This window comes from Hippocampus comes, unplaced genomic scaffold (genome assembly GCF_001891065.2).
Source record: "Hippocampus comes isolate QL1 unplaced genomic scaffold, H_comes_QL1_v1.1 scaffold132, whole genome shotgun sequence".
Taxonomy (NCBI): Eukaryota; Metazoa; Chordata; class Actinopteri; order Syngnathiformes; family Syngnathidae; genus Hippocampus; species Hippocampus comes.
In genome coordinates, this window is record NW_017805467.1 from 1455198 (window position 1) to 1471841 (window position 16644).

The 16644-nt window shown below is 41.9% G+C and overlaps 2 protein-coding genes across 9 annotated transcripts in view; both read left to right on the top strand.

Moving 5' to 3' along the window:
- Window positions 1-6102, top strand: part of camsap2a (calmodulin regulated spectrin-associated protein family, member 2a) — a 40024-nt gene extending 33922 nt beyond the window's left edge. For 4 of the 7 annotated variants that reach the window (XM_019875448.1, XM_019875449.1, XM_019875451.1 and 1 more), the window contains 6 exons: window positions 76-299; window positions 931-1003; window positions 2043-2108; window positions 2852-2967; window positions 3204-3322; window positions 3580-6102. In XM_019875448.1, coding sequence (XP_019731007.1) covers window positions 76-299; window positions 931-1003; window positions 2043-2108; window positions 2852-2967; window positions 3204-3322; window positions 3580-3888 — 907 coding nt within the window. In that variant the 3' untranslated portion in view covers window positions 3889-6102. The other 3 variants (XM_019875450.1, XM_019875454.1, XM_019875453.1) reach the window with 2 other exon arrangements.
- A 692-nt stretch (window positions 6103-6794) lies between these two features.
- On the top strand, window positions 6795-15636 carry LOC109518951 (WD repeat-containing protein 47-like). 2 transcript variants are annotated; one of them, XM_019875146.1, is made up of 13 exons: window positions 6795-7004; window positions 7833-8055; window positions 8121-8204; window positions 8932-9016; window positions 9650-9958; window positions 10250-10689; window positions 10807-10900; window positions 12767-12939; window positions 14006-14236; window positions 14433-14505; window positions 14591-14748; window positions 14901-15070; window positions 15144-15636. In XM_019875146.1, exons 2-13 carry the CDS (start codon window positions 7898-7900, stop codon window positions 15320-15322), a joined length of 2154 nt encoding a protein of 717 aa, XP_019730705.1. In that variant the 5' UTR covers window positions 6795-7004; window positions 7833-7897; the 3' UTR covers window positions 15323-15636. The 2 variants fall into 2 exon arrangements, with proteins under 2 accessions (XP_019730705.1, XP_019730704.1); XM_019875145.1 differs by having other exon boundaries at window positions 7865-8055.
- Window positions 15637-16644: the final 1008 nt, after the last annotated feature.

Here is a 16644-nt window from a genome sequence, read left to right on the forward strand (position 1 = left end):
AATATATTGTCAGATCAGTACACTGTATGCTGTGTTGAATCGTTTTCTTGCCTTGTCCTTGCATTTTTTCACCAGGTTAAAAGCGGAGGAGGAGCGTATCCGAAAGGAAGAAGACAAGGCCAGGAAGGAATTCATCAAGCAGGAGTATCTTAGAAGGAAGCAGCTGAAACTGATGGAGGACATGGACACGGTCATCAAATCCCGACCAGCTGCCAGCACAAAACAACGACGAGGTCGCCCCAAGTCAATCCGTCGTGACAGCATCGACTCCCCAAAAACTCCTGTCAGAGCTGCTACAGGTAGCCACAGAGCCATGCCCTATGCCCCATGAGCCAATTCGGTCTTTATATCTTTCTCTATGTATGCCGCCCAAAAGTGTCTGGGAACATTGTGAAAAATATACCCTGACCGGACATGTAATTATTGACGCAGAATTCCACATTCAATCCAGTAGGGAGAAAGAAAAAAAAAATCTGCCTTTACAAATAGAATTATGATCAGTTTGAGAGTTCTTCATTTGATGTTTTTAGAATTGTTGCCTTTACCTGTGTAGCAACATATTGACAGTTATATCTAACCAAACTGATCACAAATGGAAAGGCAGATTTGCTTTTGTGACTTTTGTATCAAATGCTATTGTGCAATTGTATTTCACGGTGTAGCCAATCAGCGTCAACTTAACATACTAATTGAGCAATGCAACACTAGTGTATTAATCTACTAATGCATTATATTACAGATGATGTATGAATTACTATTCACACGTGATATTATTACATGTGATGTGTGAGTTTGTTTCAATCTCAGCTCAGACTGCATCGCTGTGGTGAGGCCTCCAGCGTCGTCATGCATGGTTGTCACTATGACTGTGTCGTGCTATGTCACATCTCATTGTCTCGAATTCAGGTCCACGCCAATTTCTCTTTTCAGTCTCCAGCTTGTCCCTGGCATCCCTCAACTTGGGAGACGGCGACAGTGTGGACTCGGAGAAGAGAGCGCAAAGGTGAGATTGTACATGCATTTGTAAGTGCTGATGTGACCTTACACATGTGAGTTTATTTCTCTTAGATCAGGAGTGTCAAACATACGGCCCGCGGGCCGGAACTGGCCCCCAGGGAGGTTCAATCTGGCCCGCAGGAAAATTTAAAAGTGAAAAAATGCATCAAAGACACAGAATGAATGTTTTTAATAAAATGCAATTCATGGATTATCCGCTCGGGGCAGACCGTTTTGATCAGAGTAGAAGACAACATTGTTTTGATCAGAGAAGAAAACAGCAGTCTCAATCTGTCCCTGAGACAGACCCAACACAGCAGACGCTATCAATGCGCCAATGCTTCTTTATACCAAAACAAAGGAACGACATGATATTTTGGTTATTTATAGCAAAGTATGGTCTAATGTTCATGGTCCGGCCCACTTGACATCTACCGAGTCCGTATGTGGCCCACAATGTGAAATGAGTTTGACACCCCTGTAAATTAAATGAAAATATTTACACTGCATATTATGTACATCCTACTTAAGACAATGGAAAATGTCCAAAACAAAAGTTGAACCAATATTTCTACCTACACAAAGATAATAATGCTCTTTTCTTTTTCTTTTTTTGGTGTGTATAAAAATAAATAAGGAAATAAATAAACTGCATATGATGGCTATTATACATTAGATGCAGCAGTTTTTTTCCGGAATGGCACATGTTAATATATACAGTATATGTATTTTTTATTGCTGTTTTTGCCGTGTTGATGACGTGTTGACACATCTGCATCGTGCGACACCAACTGCCTCAGACTAAGTAGTGACAGTTCTGTCATGTTTTTTTTTTTTTTTTTTTTTGTAATTCCTCATTTGCTTTGGTGTAAACAAACCGAATCGGCGCCTCTTAAACTGCAGACTGGGTGGGCCCTTATGACTTATATCACGTGTGCTGCCATGTTTGAGTAGACAAAATAACATACTGCATTTTTTGCAATTTTAACGTATTCTTGCCACTGTTCCTCCTGTTACTTCTGTCCTGTTTTAATCACAAATGCCAGAAGTGCTAGTTTAGCCTCTGGCGGTCTCCTCTGCTATCTGGGCTCTCCTAAACTGAGAAGGAGAAGGTTAGTTGCTGCTTGGTCCTCAGATCACGGTGCTTCATGTTGTTCCAGCGCCGGTCCTGCACTGTACCTCGCCCTCACACTGGCTTTGACTTGACTAAGCAGAGCACTTTTTTTCTGTTGTTTGTTTGTTTTTTACTCTCATGGTCATCACTTAAAGCTTGTCTGTCTGATGGAATGCATAGCGGGACTGCTGTATTTGTTCACAACTTGCATTCCTGATCATTTATAGAACAAACGTAATGAATGTTAAAATGATTTGACATGCATAAAACAAGAATTTTAATAAGATAAGATTCAGTTAGCACTGCAAGCTGCTGTCCCAAGTGATTGACCTTAAACACTGCTACCAGACTGCTTCACATGACGGCTCCTTGTGCTTTGCAAGCTTTGCTGCTCGACTTCTGATTAACCCTTTCATGCACCAATAACGATAGCCTGTAAACTGATAAAAAATAATAAGCTGTCCACCGCAGTGACCGCTGTGCCTGAAAGGGTTAATAATGTGCAACAGAAGATCAGACTCCTTCTTTATAATTATTTTTTTAACCATTCTTGTTGCAAAATTACACAGATTATGTCAACGTAAGTGATGACATAGTGAGAGTGATAGTTCTTTGAAAAGATCATTTTACTTCTAATTGATGCATGAATACAATACATTTACACTGGATACAGAATTCTATGGTGAAACAACCATTTCAACAGTAGATTTAATATTCTTGGGGGTTTTTTTTGTCTTCTAGGCCAGATTCGGCAGATGGCTTCCTGTCCCCGAGTCGCACCAGCAGCAAGAATGGGGAGAAAGACTGGGAAAATGGATCCACAACTTCCTCCGTTACGTCAGTCACAGAGTACACAGGTTGGTGTTGCTCATTGTGCGCTAGCATTTGTTGTTGGCATTTAAGATGTTGAAAGACTGTGACTGTGGCTGTGGTGGAGAACTGCACTGCAGTGTTACACTGAGAATTCGCAAGCCAGCTCTAGTGGTATGTGAGTGAGTCAAGACGGAGAGTAAGAAGTGGGAATGACTTAAGGCGTCTCAATCAATTATGATGAAAACTGAAATGAACAGCTTTCTGTCCTGTTTCCACCCAGGACCGAAGCTCTACAAGGAGCCAAGTGCCAAATCAAACAAGCACATCATCCAGAACGCATTGGCCCACTGCTGCCTTGCTGGCAAGGTCAATGAAGGACAGAAGAACAAAATCCTGGAGGTAACAGCTCGACAAGCCACTCTGTGGCTTCAGTCATTGACACTAAAGACACGTAGTAATGTGTACGCAAATTAAAATGATTATATGTCAAATGTTAAAATTACAGTTAATAAAGTGTCAAGAATCATTTCTTTTTGTCACTACTGGCTTTATATTTGTTAAACCGCAGGGTTGGGCTCACGTCCTATTGCCGAAATGTGTTCTTGACTTCAGCAGATTGAGCTCATATTTTCTGATTTGTTTTCTATTGCCAACAGGAAATGGAAAAATCGGAGGCAAACAACTTCCTGGTTTTGTTCCGCGATGCCGGCTGTCAGTTCCGCTCCCTGTACACTTATTGCCCCGAGACCGAGGAGATCAATAAGCTCACAGGCATCGGCCCCAAGAACATCACACGCAAAATGATCGACGGCCTGTACAAGTACAATTCGGACAAGAAGCAGTTCAGCCTGATACCAGCTAAGACCATGTCAGCCAGTGTGGATGCCGTGACCATCCACAGCCATTTGTGGCAAACCAAAAAGCCAGTCACCCCGAAAAAAGTAGTGCCTGCCCCTCAGTCCTGATGGAAACTGAACGTGACCATTTCAGTTTGCACTCCCGCCGTATATTCCCATGATGATTCAAACACCTGCAATGCCACCGCAACATGTTTTCCATTTGAGTTTTGTCAGGTTCTGCTCCCCGTGGTTCTCACTTCCCTGCTACAAGTGGAATGTAAACCACTGATGTTGAATGATGTAAATATCTTGACATTTTTTCAAGACAAGACGTAGAAAATGAGTTCATTTTTATTTCCTTTCGTGCCAAAAAGACAAAAAAAACAAGACCGTATGAATGCTAGGACATTTTACTCAGAACACTGAAGCACTGAATGTTTATATTTTATGTATAGATTGAATTTCATTTGCAATAAGTTTTAAGTGCGGCCTTACGCGCCTTGGGCTTTAAGCGTGTGAGTTCAGTGAGCTGATTGTAAAGCAACATTCAGAGATTTTGTTTTGTATGTTTTGGAATAAGCCTTTTTCATTGCTATTTGTCGGTAAACGTGTTTGTATATTGAGGTACATAAATCTAAGGGCCAAAAAAAGATTGATTGCATACAGCTAGCGTTCGCCACACAGCACGTGTGTGTTCAACTCAACAAAGTTAGACGGTTTCAGCTTTTACACAACCATTTTCTTCGGAAGAATGTAGGACATCACTCCTGATAAGATTCTTCAAGATGTGGGAAAATATGTTCTAGGTAGTGACGGATCTTTTTTTTTTTTTTACTTGTAACTGAGTAAATTCAGTAGAATTCATCCATTTGTGATTTCTTTGCACTTACTGTATAGTTCACAAGTATGACCTTTTTGCCAGATCGCACAAGTCTTGAAGTCAAAATGTCTACAATTCTTCAATGCCAAGATTTAGAAGAATGCCCTTTTGTTGGCATGAACACATTTTGACATGAATTGGATGGAAGTTGACCCAAGTCAACATTTTGTAAGAAAGCAAGAACCGAATTTGTTCGGATGAACGGTTGTCATAACAGCCAAATTCAAAGATCGATTCAGTACATGACGGTTTTTAGCGCTATACGCCGGAAATTGGAAGATTGTTCATATCAAAGCAAGAACTTTTGTTTCCAGCGATATGCAACCTGATAATACAAGAACCCAATTGGTTTTGAATTTGTCATTACAGCCAAGGTTGATGGGATTACAGTAAATATTCACATGCATTGTAATTTATTTTGTATTCCTGTATATATTCTCTACTTTTATGTTATCAAGAATGTTATTTATTTTGGATTGATATCAAACAAAAGATGGCTGAGCTCCGGTAGCTCAAAGCTCAAAACAATGCAGGTTCGCCATTTTAAACATTGTATTCTTGTATTTACCTCCACGCCAGAGCTTGAACTCTATTGATACTGAGGGATTCATCCAATCCAAGATGTTTCAAGTAACTTTTAGGGATAATGGTCAGGTTTTATGTCAGCTCTCCAGCACCTTCCATTTTTACACAATTTCTTCACTGCTAATAGATGACAGCTATGTGAGGGATTGTCCTTTGTGATGGTTTACTTTAGGCTTTTCTTCAGAAAGATATTTTATATTCACACATGGTGGAGTCGGTCATACAGACTGATATCCATCATTATGACGCCTGAGAAGCATTTCTCCTGTGCCAGTAAGTCGTTTTCCTGGAGTAATAAATTGTAAATTGCCACTCAGAAAGCTAAAAAGCTGAATGCCATTCATGGTTGGACAACATTTATGTATTTAGAATGACGGCATTCTAAATGACAATGTGTTGACAACCAAACGAACATGATGAGAAAAGTGTGTTTTAGTTGCAACATGTTTATACAAAGTATTTTCAAGTAGGATCTTTCATTGCAATTGTAGAAAAATCACACAATGTTGTGAGACTGATGATGATTTGCTGCATACGGGTAAAAATGCACCATTTTTGTTGGTGCCAGTTCCAAACAGGTTTTCTGTGAGCATATCTCGTGATGTGATGCATAATTTAGGTTGGGGGGCATTTTTGACTCAAGGAGCATGTACTTTTGTTCAAAACGTAGTCCAGTATCTCTCTTGGTTATTGATGACAGGAAAGGGAAGCAAATATTTAAACTAAGCTTTTATTGTACAGTGTGTTCATGTGCATTCATACCTTCTTGCTAGGATGACACTTTTTTGTCAATGTGGTGTCAAAAGAGCTTGCTGAATATGTAGTTTGTTTGTTTTTTTTCTCCAATAAATAAACTCAGCATGGCCCCTAAAATACACAAGGATGTTTGTTGGCATTTTCAGTCTTAATAACTATAATCTCTTCCTACTCAGGCAAAATATCCATCCATTTTCGCGGGCCTAATGGAGCCCATCCCACCCATCTTCAGGCAGTAGGCGGGGGACACCCTGAACCGGTTGCCAGCCAATCGCACACATAGACAAACATTCACTCTCACAATCACACCTTGGGACAATTTAGAGTGTTTCATTAACCCGCCATGCATGTTTTTGTAATGTGTGAGGAAGCCACAGTACCCGGAGAAAGGCATGGGGAAAACATGCAAACACCACACCTCAAGTCCGAAGCTGGAATCAAACCTTGCACCTCTGCACTGTGAAGTGGACGTGCTAACCAGTCGACCACCGTGCCACCGTTGGGCAAAACAGTCAGCGAGAAAATCGCATTGTTGCCTTGTTTACATTAACAACAATGTCCTGTCATCTCTCGGCATAAGGTCTTACTCAACTGGAAGAGGAGTTCATGTGTGGGAGCCGTTTTAAAACCAGCCAGGTGAACGACCAATTGGTATACATGGCTGTCATTCATCAGCCAGCAACGCGAGCCTGTGACCAGTCTACCTGTGTAGAAAACACACGATCGATCGATCGATCGATAGATAGATAGATAGATGCACTGCACACAACATGATGTCGTGCCCACGTCCCTTGCAGGTGAGAAGTTGTCGGTTTTCCTCAACCTTGCCCAAAGAAGGTGCGACTACACTGCGTCAATGGCGCACCTGATTGGCCGTTTGCGGCTGCGTGCGTCTGCATGGCAACGCGACCTGCGCGCCACAAATAAGGCAGGAGGAGAGCTCTACTAGCAAGCCGGAATTTATTGACCGCACTTTGTTGGACGCTGTTTGGTTTGGCGCGTTGTTGGCGCACTGTGACAGGTCAGGATGCGGTAGAGATTTGACGCGACATCATGTGTGGAGCGTGGGAATGAATGGCATGGGTTTGTGTTGTTCCCTGCTTGCGTGTCTGATTGTGGAGGGACTGGGCGGTGCCGACCCACCACAAACGCACTATAGGCTACTATCAACAAATAGTGAACACCATGCATGCAGCGTGAAAAATCTCGATTTTCTTATAAACGCGTATAACGTTGCACTGAATAACCGTTGGCATGCCAGCAAAGATGCACATGATGTATTACACGCGTCACTGAGATTGCAGATGTTGGAATCTTAGATAACGACCACGCTGGTGTTACACCAAATACAACTTGCAGTGATGATTGCTGTAGTGAAAAAGCGAAAAAAAAAACATGACCAGTGTTTGGGCCTTTCAGTAGCAGCACGAGTTGTTTAACGTGCATATGCATCATGTTTCTATTTTTTTCCCTTCATTTATGTATCGCTAGTGTGACGCACAAACCAAAAACCCGTTACCCTCACTGGGAATTCACACCAAGGGGTGCATTGATTAATTAATAACATAATGAATTGATTGATGACTTGCCAAAACTGTTGTTGCAAAACTGATTCCTTCTGTGCTGTTTTATACTGTAACTAGTCACAACATTAGGTCCAATAATGGCATCCAACAGAAGACCTATTTTGAAACATCATATTCCCTTCATAAAGATAGTAATTAATGCTCAGGGAAATGTTGGTTAACAATGGATACACAGAGGCCTGTACATTTTGTGTTTTGTCTTGAATCGCATAATTTGAAGACATGCACGCACGAGGCTGCTGTTGTCATGTGTATTTTTACAGTTTCTGTATCTCCAAATGCGTCTGGATTTAAGTGGCTGGTAAACTGCCACTTGAAGCTGGTCACCATGACAGCAGAGGAGACAATCAACATCAAAGAGGCAGAAGTGGTCAAACTGGTCCTCGACTTCCTCAGCGCCAGGAAGCTGCACATCAGCATGTTGGCGTTGGAGAAGGAGAGCGGCATCATCAACGGTCTCTACTCCGATGACATGCTCTTCCTCAGGTGCAATAACATCACAGACCTTATAAGAACTTCAACAAAAAGACTCATTCGCTCCTCACTGATAGGCAACTCATTCTGGATGGTCAGTGGGAGGAGGTGATGCAGTTCATTCAGCCTTTAGAAGGGTTGGACAAGTTTGACAAGAAAAGGTAAAACCATCTAAACATCAACCAGAAGTCAAGTTCCTGTCATGGTCACATATTTACCATTGAATGAATTGAATTCCATAAAGGCATTTTATCAAGTAACTCTTTTATAACCTGCCTATTTTCTAAATGTGTATGTGAGTAAGCTGTTCTCAGTTTTCCAATTTACATAATGCTGCCACCTTATTGAGTTTCTCTGCCACTTTCAAGCAACAGCTGCGGTTGACAGTGTCATCAACATTAGGTTCTGCTAAATTGTTGACAAATTTGGAGCAGGGCGGTATCTGCACATTAAAATGACAAGTCTAATTTGGCAATTGGTTGATGAAGTGAGCAGTGACTTCAAGTGTGATTGCTGATGTCTCGTTTTGACTGTAACTCGCAAAGTAGCAAGGGTGAACCTTTACATCTCTCCTTGACCCAATGACGTAATCCAACAAAAACTAAGGAAAGATGGCATAAAGGTTAGGAGATTTGACTTTCTAAAGAGGCCCTTGCTTGAAGCTTCAGTTCACCCCACAGAGCGGGGCTGGATTAGCAGCGACACTTTTGCATGACGCAAGACAACCTCCGCAAAATAAGGACATTTCAGAAAGGGTATACAGTACGTAAATGTATTGTGAAAAGAATCCGATAATTCTTGGCTCTTGGGATATTTTGACGGAAGCATGTCACAGACTTGAATGAATGATTTGTGAAAATGTCAACACCATTTTGTTTTTTCTTTCAGGTTCCGCTATATAATTCTGAAGCAGAAATTTCTTGAAGCTCTGTATGTAAATAATGCCATGTCTGCAGCTAAAGATCCCCAAAATGTACGTTTTGCATTTCCAGCACATAATATTTGTTCTTTGGCATGACAATTCACACTGTTGCTAAGAAAGAAAAACAAAAAACTGAACAACACTGTTGCTGTGCTCAGCTAGATTCAAACCTTTTGCGAATCACAAAGTGTTGCCTAACCAGTCAATTTGCTTTCTGAAAGCAATGTTAGGACACAATAATATTTTTTTATGGAATATCAAAGCCAGGTTAACAAAGATTTTGAAATTAAGTATTTCCTCAACGCACATAAGAAACTAATCAGTTCGCTTAAATTTGCTCAGTAACTAACAATTGCTTTGATATGCTAATTACCACTTTACAGGACTGTTGTGTACCATTTAAAAAAAAACCCAAAAAAAACAAAGACAGTTTTGACATTTTCTGTGCAGCAGCATTCACAAACATCAAATCACCACCGATAAAGAAGTGGAAGTTATCTCGAGAAGCTTACTACCTCCTCGGTATCACGAATGGAAATTAGAAAACCTGTTGAGATAGTTTTCGAGAAAGTAAACCTCCCTCAGGCCAGGATGGCTGAATTATTATATTCACTGAATATGCCATAATACTGAACTGACAGCTACAGTCCATGCTCACTGTTAATAAATGTCTGCCATGTGCAGCTGGAGCTCACTATGCAGGAGGCTGTCAAGTGCCTGCACAACTTGGAGGCGTTCTGCCCGTCTAAGGAGGACTACAGCAAACTGTGTCTCCTCCTCACGCTGCCTCGCCTCACCCACCATGCTGAGTTCAAGGAATGGAACCCGAGTACGGCGCGTGTCCACTGTTTCGAGGAGGCTTGCGCAATGGTCGCCGAGTTCATTCCAGCGGACAGGAAGCTGAGCGAGGCGGGCTTCCGAGCGAGTGGGAACCGCCTCTTCCAGCTGCTCATCAAAGGGATACTTTATGAGTGCTGTGTTGAATTCTGCCAGGTGGGGCGACGCGTATTTTAGAACAGTGTCTGTTGTTCTTTTCAATAGGGCGTGCAAGGAAACTATGACTTATTCTGTGGCTTGAATGGCAATGACTTCATTTTATGGAAGAGCATTTAATTGTTCTGCCTGCCACCATTTCCGGCATTGGTCGATGTATTTGTAATTCATAAATGAATGAACAAATTAAGTGAGAATGGACGCTTATTGCACACCTCAATATTTGTTTTTCTCATTTGTACGAGCAAATCTATTCAATCAGTCGAACACCTTTACTTTTATATTTTGTAGAGCAAAGCCACTGGAGAGGCAATAACAGAGGGCGAGGTGTTACTCGGCGTAGACTTGCTCTGCGGGAACGGTTGCGATGAACTGGATCTGTCGCTGCTCTCCTGGCTGCAGAACCTTTCCCCTGGTGCATTTTCATGCGCCTTCCAACAGAAGACCCTCAGCATCCATGTCGACCGTCTGGTCAAGCCCAGCAAGGCCGGTTACGCCGACCTTCTTACCCCTCTCATCAACCGCCTCTCCCCATGCCCGGCTTCACCTTTCCGTCAGAGGCCGCACTCAGCCGACACCTACATGTCCAGATCCCTTAACCCGGCTCTGGACGGACTGTCACACGGCTTGGCTGCCCAGGACAAGAGAGGCACGGAGGTCAACATGAAATCAGCTCTCAGTCGAAGCCTGGTGGAGAGTAATCTTCATCAACTGGATGATTCCCCTGAGAAGTAAATATCGGAACCGCTTCTTGACTGGAAATGCAAACGGCATAACAGATTGAACATTATTAAACCTCTTGTTTGAAGTGATATTAATTGGCCCATGGCTTTTTTTTCTAAATGTAGAAAGTACCCACAGGGTTTGGAAGGTCCCAAGACCACGCGCACCCCTCTGACTCCTGGGAGGGATGGTGGGACAGCATGCACAGAAACAGCTGAGGTAACAAGAGCAAATGACAACAAGAAACGACATTCATATGTCTTGTTGTTTGCAGAGGTTATAGATAAATGTAAATGTCTAACAACATAAATTACTCTTTTCACCCCAAACGATTTATACCATCTTTTAATATTTGTTTCCGTCCATTTGTTCGCTAGCAGGCAAGGTAGCATCTTGGACTGGATCGATTCTAACTGGCCTAAAAAAATAAATACATCTAAAAGTTTGAAAAATAAACTAAAAAGTTAGGTTAGAGAGGAAACAATGAGCTAATTGATCTTTTTGACTACATTGACCTGCCCCAGCCAATCATTCAATCACATTATTGATTTTCATCCTAATTTAAAACAGTCTCTGACATGCTTTCATCAAAACAGCAATTTGAATAATCACAGTGAGCACAGATTTTCACTTAATGCGGGTGGATTTGGAATGTATCCGCACAATAAACAGGGGTTCGGTGTGCTCTAAAAAAAAAATCATAAAAATCTTGGTCACGGGGCTCAAGGAGCAGTCCATAAAATGGAGGAACAACGTAGCATCATGTCATGATACTGGCATCTGCTGGCACTTGAAGAGATCTGCTTGGTCACACTAAATCCTGCTTTGATGATATTCATGGAACTTAAAGATCAGATCAACGAATACCGCATACAATTTGGGGCCACATTTGAATATTTTCATGAATTTTCTTAGGAAAGAGTACGCAGACCTTGCTGTTGGTGAGAAGTTTACACAATTACCTTCTAGTTAGGTTATGTGTATGTGATGTCTGTTGTAAGGGGATAAGAGAAGCATCGCAGGTAGTCGTTTAAGTGCTCACCTTTGGCTGCTCAGGCTGAATTGCTTCAATGAATCAAGAGTGTAAAAACAAATAACAAAGGTTGTCCGAGGCAATGTCTTGTCATGGGAATTATGACTAAGAGTAACAAGAGCGTAAGAGATTTCGAATTGATTCCCCCTGAACCCCTGAACCACCTCATCTCCATACTGCCACTGCTCATAAATCCCTCCTAACTGCCCTGCCGCAAATGTCCAGAGACACTTGTGACCTGGTGGCACTGCTGCGTGAAAGTGGCGGAGGTCATGGGAAGAAGCGGCTGATAATCTGATTTGATTTGCTGTCGCACCCAAGATGGCCCAGTGACTCTGTCATCACTCTTCTTTATGCATCCGAGGTTCCAGCTAATGGAGCAACGTGTTTTCATATTGGATCCTGTGTGTGTGTGTGTGTGTGTGTGTGTGTGTGTGTGTGTGTGTGTGTGTGTGTGTGTGTGTGTGTGTGTGTCTGCATGAAAAGTGGCGGTGACAGAGTTGAAGGGACAATAGTGCAGACGAGATATGATGAGGTCCCTGAAAACTTTTTTATGGCATGGATGATGTAGCATGAGGCCTTGAGAAGGGGAGACTTGGCAGTAGGGGTTCAGTGGAGAGTTTGTCTATAATACACAGTAAATGGGTGTAGGTGTGTGCTCCTGTTCGTGACGATAAGTGATTGACACATTTGCATCCATTCCCCCATTTTCGATAACAATTGTGCACACCAGGGTCCCAGGTAAGCCGATTCCTGCTAGCGAGAGGGGGGAACACCCTGGATGCCATCCAGCCAATCGTGGGTCACTTATAGAAAAACAAGTTTGAGATTTCAATTCCCGTAACCTAGCATGCATGTTCTTGTAATGTAGGAGGACGTCAGAGTACCTAAAGAAAATTGCCTGTGTTTCAATACAGAGAAGACAAAATTGAGCGGCAATTGCAAAATGGCAATCAAACAGCAGCAACACATTGCACTTCTTTAATCGGTGCTCCTGCTTATACAGACGAGATATTTATCACCATGTTTTGCTCTTGGTTTGTTTGTGTTAGCGTCCAGACTCCACAGAGCACATGCAGGAGTACTACAGGCAGCGTCTGCGTGTGCAGCAACATCTGGAACACAAGCAACAGCAGAGGCAGCTTTACCAGCAGATGTTGCTTGAAGGTGGTGTGAAACCAATCGATGGAACCCAAAACAACCTCACTGAGACCTTCCTCACTCGGTAAGGAACAGGTCTAAATCTATATCTTGACCTACAACCTCTGAATATCGGTAATTGTTTCCTTTGAGGAGCATTTTGCTAATCAATGACTTAATTTGAGCAGAAATTTTGTAATTTTGAGGAGCAATTTTTGGCAGGTTAATCCCGGGGACCTGAAGCAACAGTTTTATTGAACAATAAAAATATAATGGGGGAGTTATAGGAATGCAGCTAGTGACTATTTTAGGATTTGATTTTCCTCTTGGTGAAAATAGTATCTATAAGAGTCAAATATTCTGAGAAATTTATTTTGACTTGATGAAACAGCAATGAAAACAAAAGATAAAATAAAACAATTGACTTAATCATGAACGACCATATATTCTATCATCAGTTTGTGTTTCTTAAATTTACATTGAGAGCCAGCGTTTACGTGCTCAGGTACAGGACCCAAAATGATATTAACCAGCTATAAAATAAATATTGCAGTTGGCGATGCTTTACATTGTTACGTGAAAAAGTCCTTTTTAATCCAAGTTTGCAATTGACTGCGCAATAGACACGCGATAAGTAGAATAGCTTCTATTTGTTTGAATGACCAATGAAGTTTAACAGGACTTTTTGCACGTCCGGAAGCTGTTTGGACACGAGTGAAAAGAGCGTTGCCAAAAATGCATTAATGCTGCCCCCTAGTGGCTATGCTTTGCTGCTTTGGGTGTCACTCATTATTTAGCACTACAGTACCACATTTGATTAAGTAGTTTTTCGAAACGATTTTTTTTTGTTCATACAGAGTCATAATTACTTGCAGAATAAATTATATAATTTACTAACCATTAATATATACACTTACAGTCAATTAAAAAAAATATATTCCAAGTATGTGGATCAAAGTCACATCAGCATGACTCACATGATGTCACCCAGCATTATGGTTCCCGCACAGTATGTTTGGAGTACACAATGTCATTTAAAAATCTTTGGCAATTGTGGCTTCATATAAATCGTTTTGGACGTTTTTGAAGCGTGAGTGACATGGGTGGAAAGTATTGTATCTCTGAATGGACTCACAGTGCCTTCTGTCCAGATCCATTCAGAAACTCGAGGAGATGAACATTGGCATTGACCACCACGGAGATGAGGTGACCCCTCTGGGCCATCATTGTAATGGTATGGCAGATGACGGTAGCACATCCAACACCCAAGAAGACCCGGGGGTGGTGCAAAGAGCAAAGCCTGGTAGTGTAAGCAGCATCCCCTCCCAAAGGTCAGGGAGCCATTGCCTGCAACACATCAGCGAATCACCATTTCCTGCAAGGTAATGAATAGTGGTTTGTTCCAGAATTAATACATCAGCTCGATCTGATTTAAGTTCTAATAGGAGGCCACATGCATGTAGGACGGTACGCATTAACTTATGCGTGACACCCTCTGAGCACTTAGTCTGCAAATTAAATCATGGCCATTTGAAAGGTATGTTTTTGTGTCTTTGTATTCATGCATTGTGACTGCAGTGCTGCTGAGAGGGTTGGAGGCCCAGGGCAAGATGATTCCAGCAGCCATGTGACACGTTGCACAACCCAGCATGTACTATCAACAAAACAAAATCAGTTACAAAGAAACAAATTTCAGCATGGGGGTTATTTTTTTCTGATTTTTTTTTTTTTTATAGGAAGGAAAGGCCAAAACCCAGTTTTTCAAAGTGAGCCAGCTTGAAGACACACAGGCGGTACGATCCGTGGCCTTCCATCCGTCTGGATCGCTTTATGCTGTTGGTTCCAACTCGAAAACTCTCCGAGTTTGCGCCTACCCTGACACCGAAACAACCAGGTCTGGACTCCTCCTACCCATCAAACCGTCACATGTTGTCAGGTTTTGTGAAATTACAAAATGGATGGTGTTGAGAGGGCACAGTTCAACGCATGCATTTAGATAAATTGTTTGTACAGTTTTTAATTTGCAATTTTTCCCTGCATGTTTAGCACCTTGGATGCCGTTAGGCAGCCAGTGGTACGCTTCAGAAGGAATAAACACCACAAAGGTTCCATCTACTGTGTCGCATGGAGCCACTGTGGACAGCTGCTGGCCACCGGCTCCAATGACAAATATGTCAAGGTTCTGCCTTTCAATGCTGACAGCTGCAATGCGACAGGTGCACGATTATTAGGTGTTGAGTCAGGCAGGATCAAGATTCTATACTGAGGTGGTCTTATGATGTCATTCAGGTCCTGATCTGGAGTTCAGCATGCATGACGGAACCATCAGGGACTTGGCCTTCATGGAGGGGCCCGAGAGCGGAGGATCCATCTTGATTAGTGCTGGAGCTGGAGACTGCAACATCTACACCACCGACTGCCAGAGAGGACAGGGCCTTCACGCCTTGAGTGGGCACACTGGTATCTGAAACATTTTGCTCTGGCGTGAATTTTTTTGGAAGTCTGGTTCAACATTTAGTACAGGTCTATAAGCAACCAAGCAGTTCAGTTTAGTTTTAAATGATAAACCTGATTCGATTTGATATGGTACGGCTCAGTTCAAGAGGGGATGCTGCAGTGACTTTTTGGTTGTCATTTTACGTACATTTGAATGAACTTGTCGGGACTGTTAATGTGCCATTTCCTTCAAAGATATATCTCTCAGATACAAGACGATTCAGTACGTATCTCGATATATTTCAAAGTGGAGCCATTTCTTTGATTCAAAAATGATTTTGTGGTTCAAACCCTTTTTTGTGACACACTGATGTAGATAGATAGATAGATAGATAGATAGATAGATAGATAGATAGATAGATAGATAGATAGATAGATGAAATTGTGCTATTGGTATAAATTTGGAGCAAGCAAACAATGTCAATTGAGAAAGTGCAGACAGATAACCACAAAAGGATTATAGGACGTGCATGTATTTTTTTCACCCTTGGAAAAAGTCAGAATACACAGATTCAAATGGGAAATTGTGCTATTGGTGCAAATTTGGAGCAAGCAAACAATATCAATTGAGAAAGTGCAGACACATAACCACAAAAGGATTATAGGACGTGCATATATTTTTTTCATCCTTGGAAAAAGTCAGAATACACAGATTCAAATGGGAGAACAGTGAGAGCATACCAACTCGACACAGACAGGACACAGCTAAGATTCAGTCGGTGTTGCATAGACCTGTGTTGTGGGCAGCACCCTGCATGGCTCAGGTAAGTCTGTCGCATTCATTCATTGTAATGTGAAACTGAGGTCAAAGTGCGTCCGTTCAGTGTACATTCCGTTCTTTGCCGGTTCATTTACAGTATTGTTACTTATTATTGTGGCATTATTAAGTTTGCCCTACATACAGAGCCGTGTGTACTGAACTACTAACTATGTGGTTAAATTGTATCAGAGACCAAGATCACCTTGGAAAATGTGTTGTGGAGATTCAGAATTCATTATTTTGATGCTCACTATGCTGAAGTCGCATTAGATTTGCTATCTATCGTCACTGCAATGGATGGAACTCCAATTATTTGAATGACTTGAGAGGCATCTTTTTGCCGTAAAATGTCGGTTGACATCCAACTTCGGAGGTTCTGCTTTTTTCAGCTTCGAGAACTTGATTGTTTTTGAGGGACACATAATGAGTTGCGGCAAACGATGGATTGATGTCACAAGCTAACTGACGAACAGCAAATGTCCTATCCATCCATTTTCCGATCCGCTTATCCTCACAAGGTTCGCGGGGGGGTGC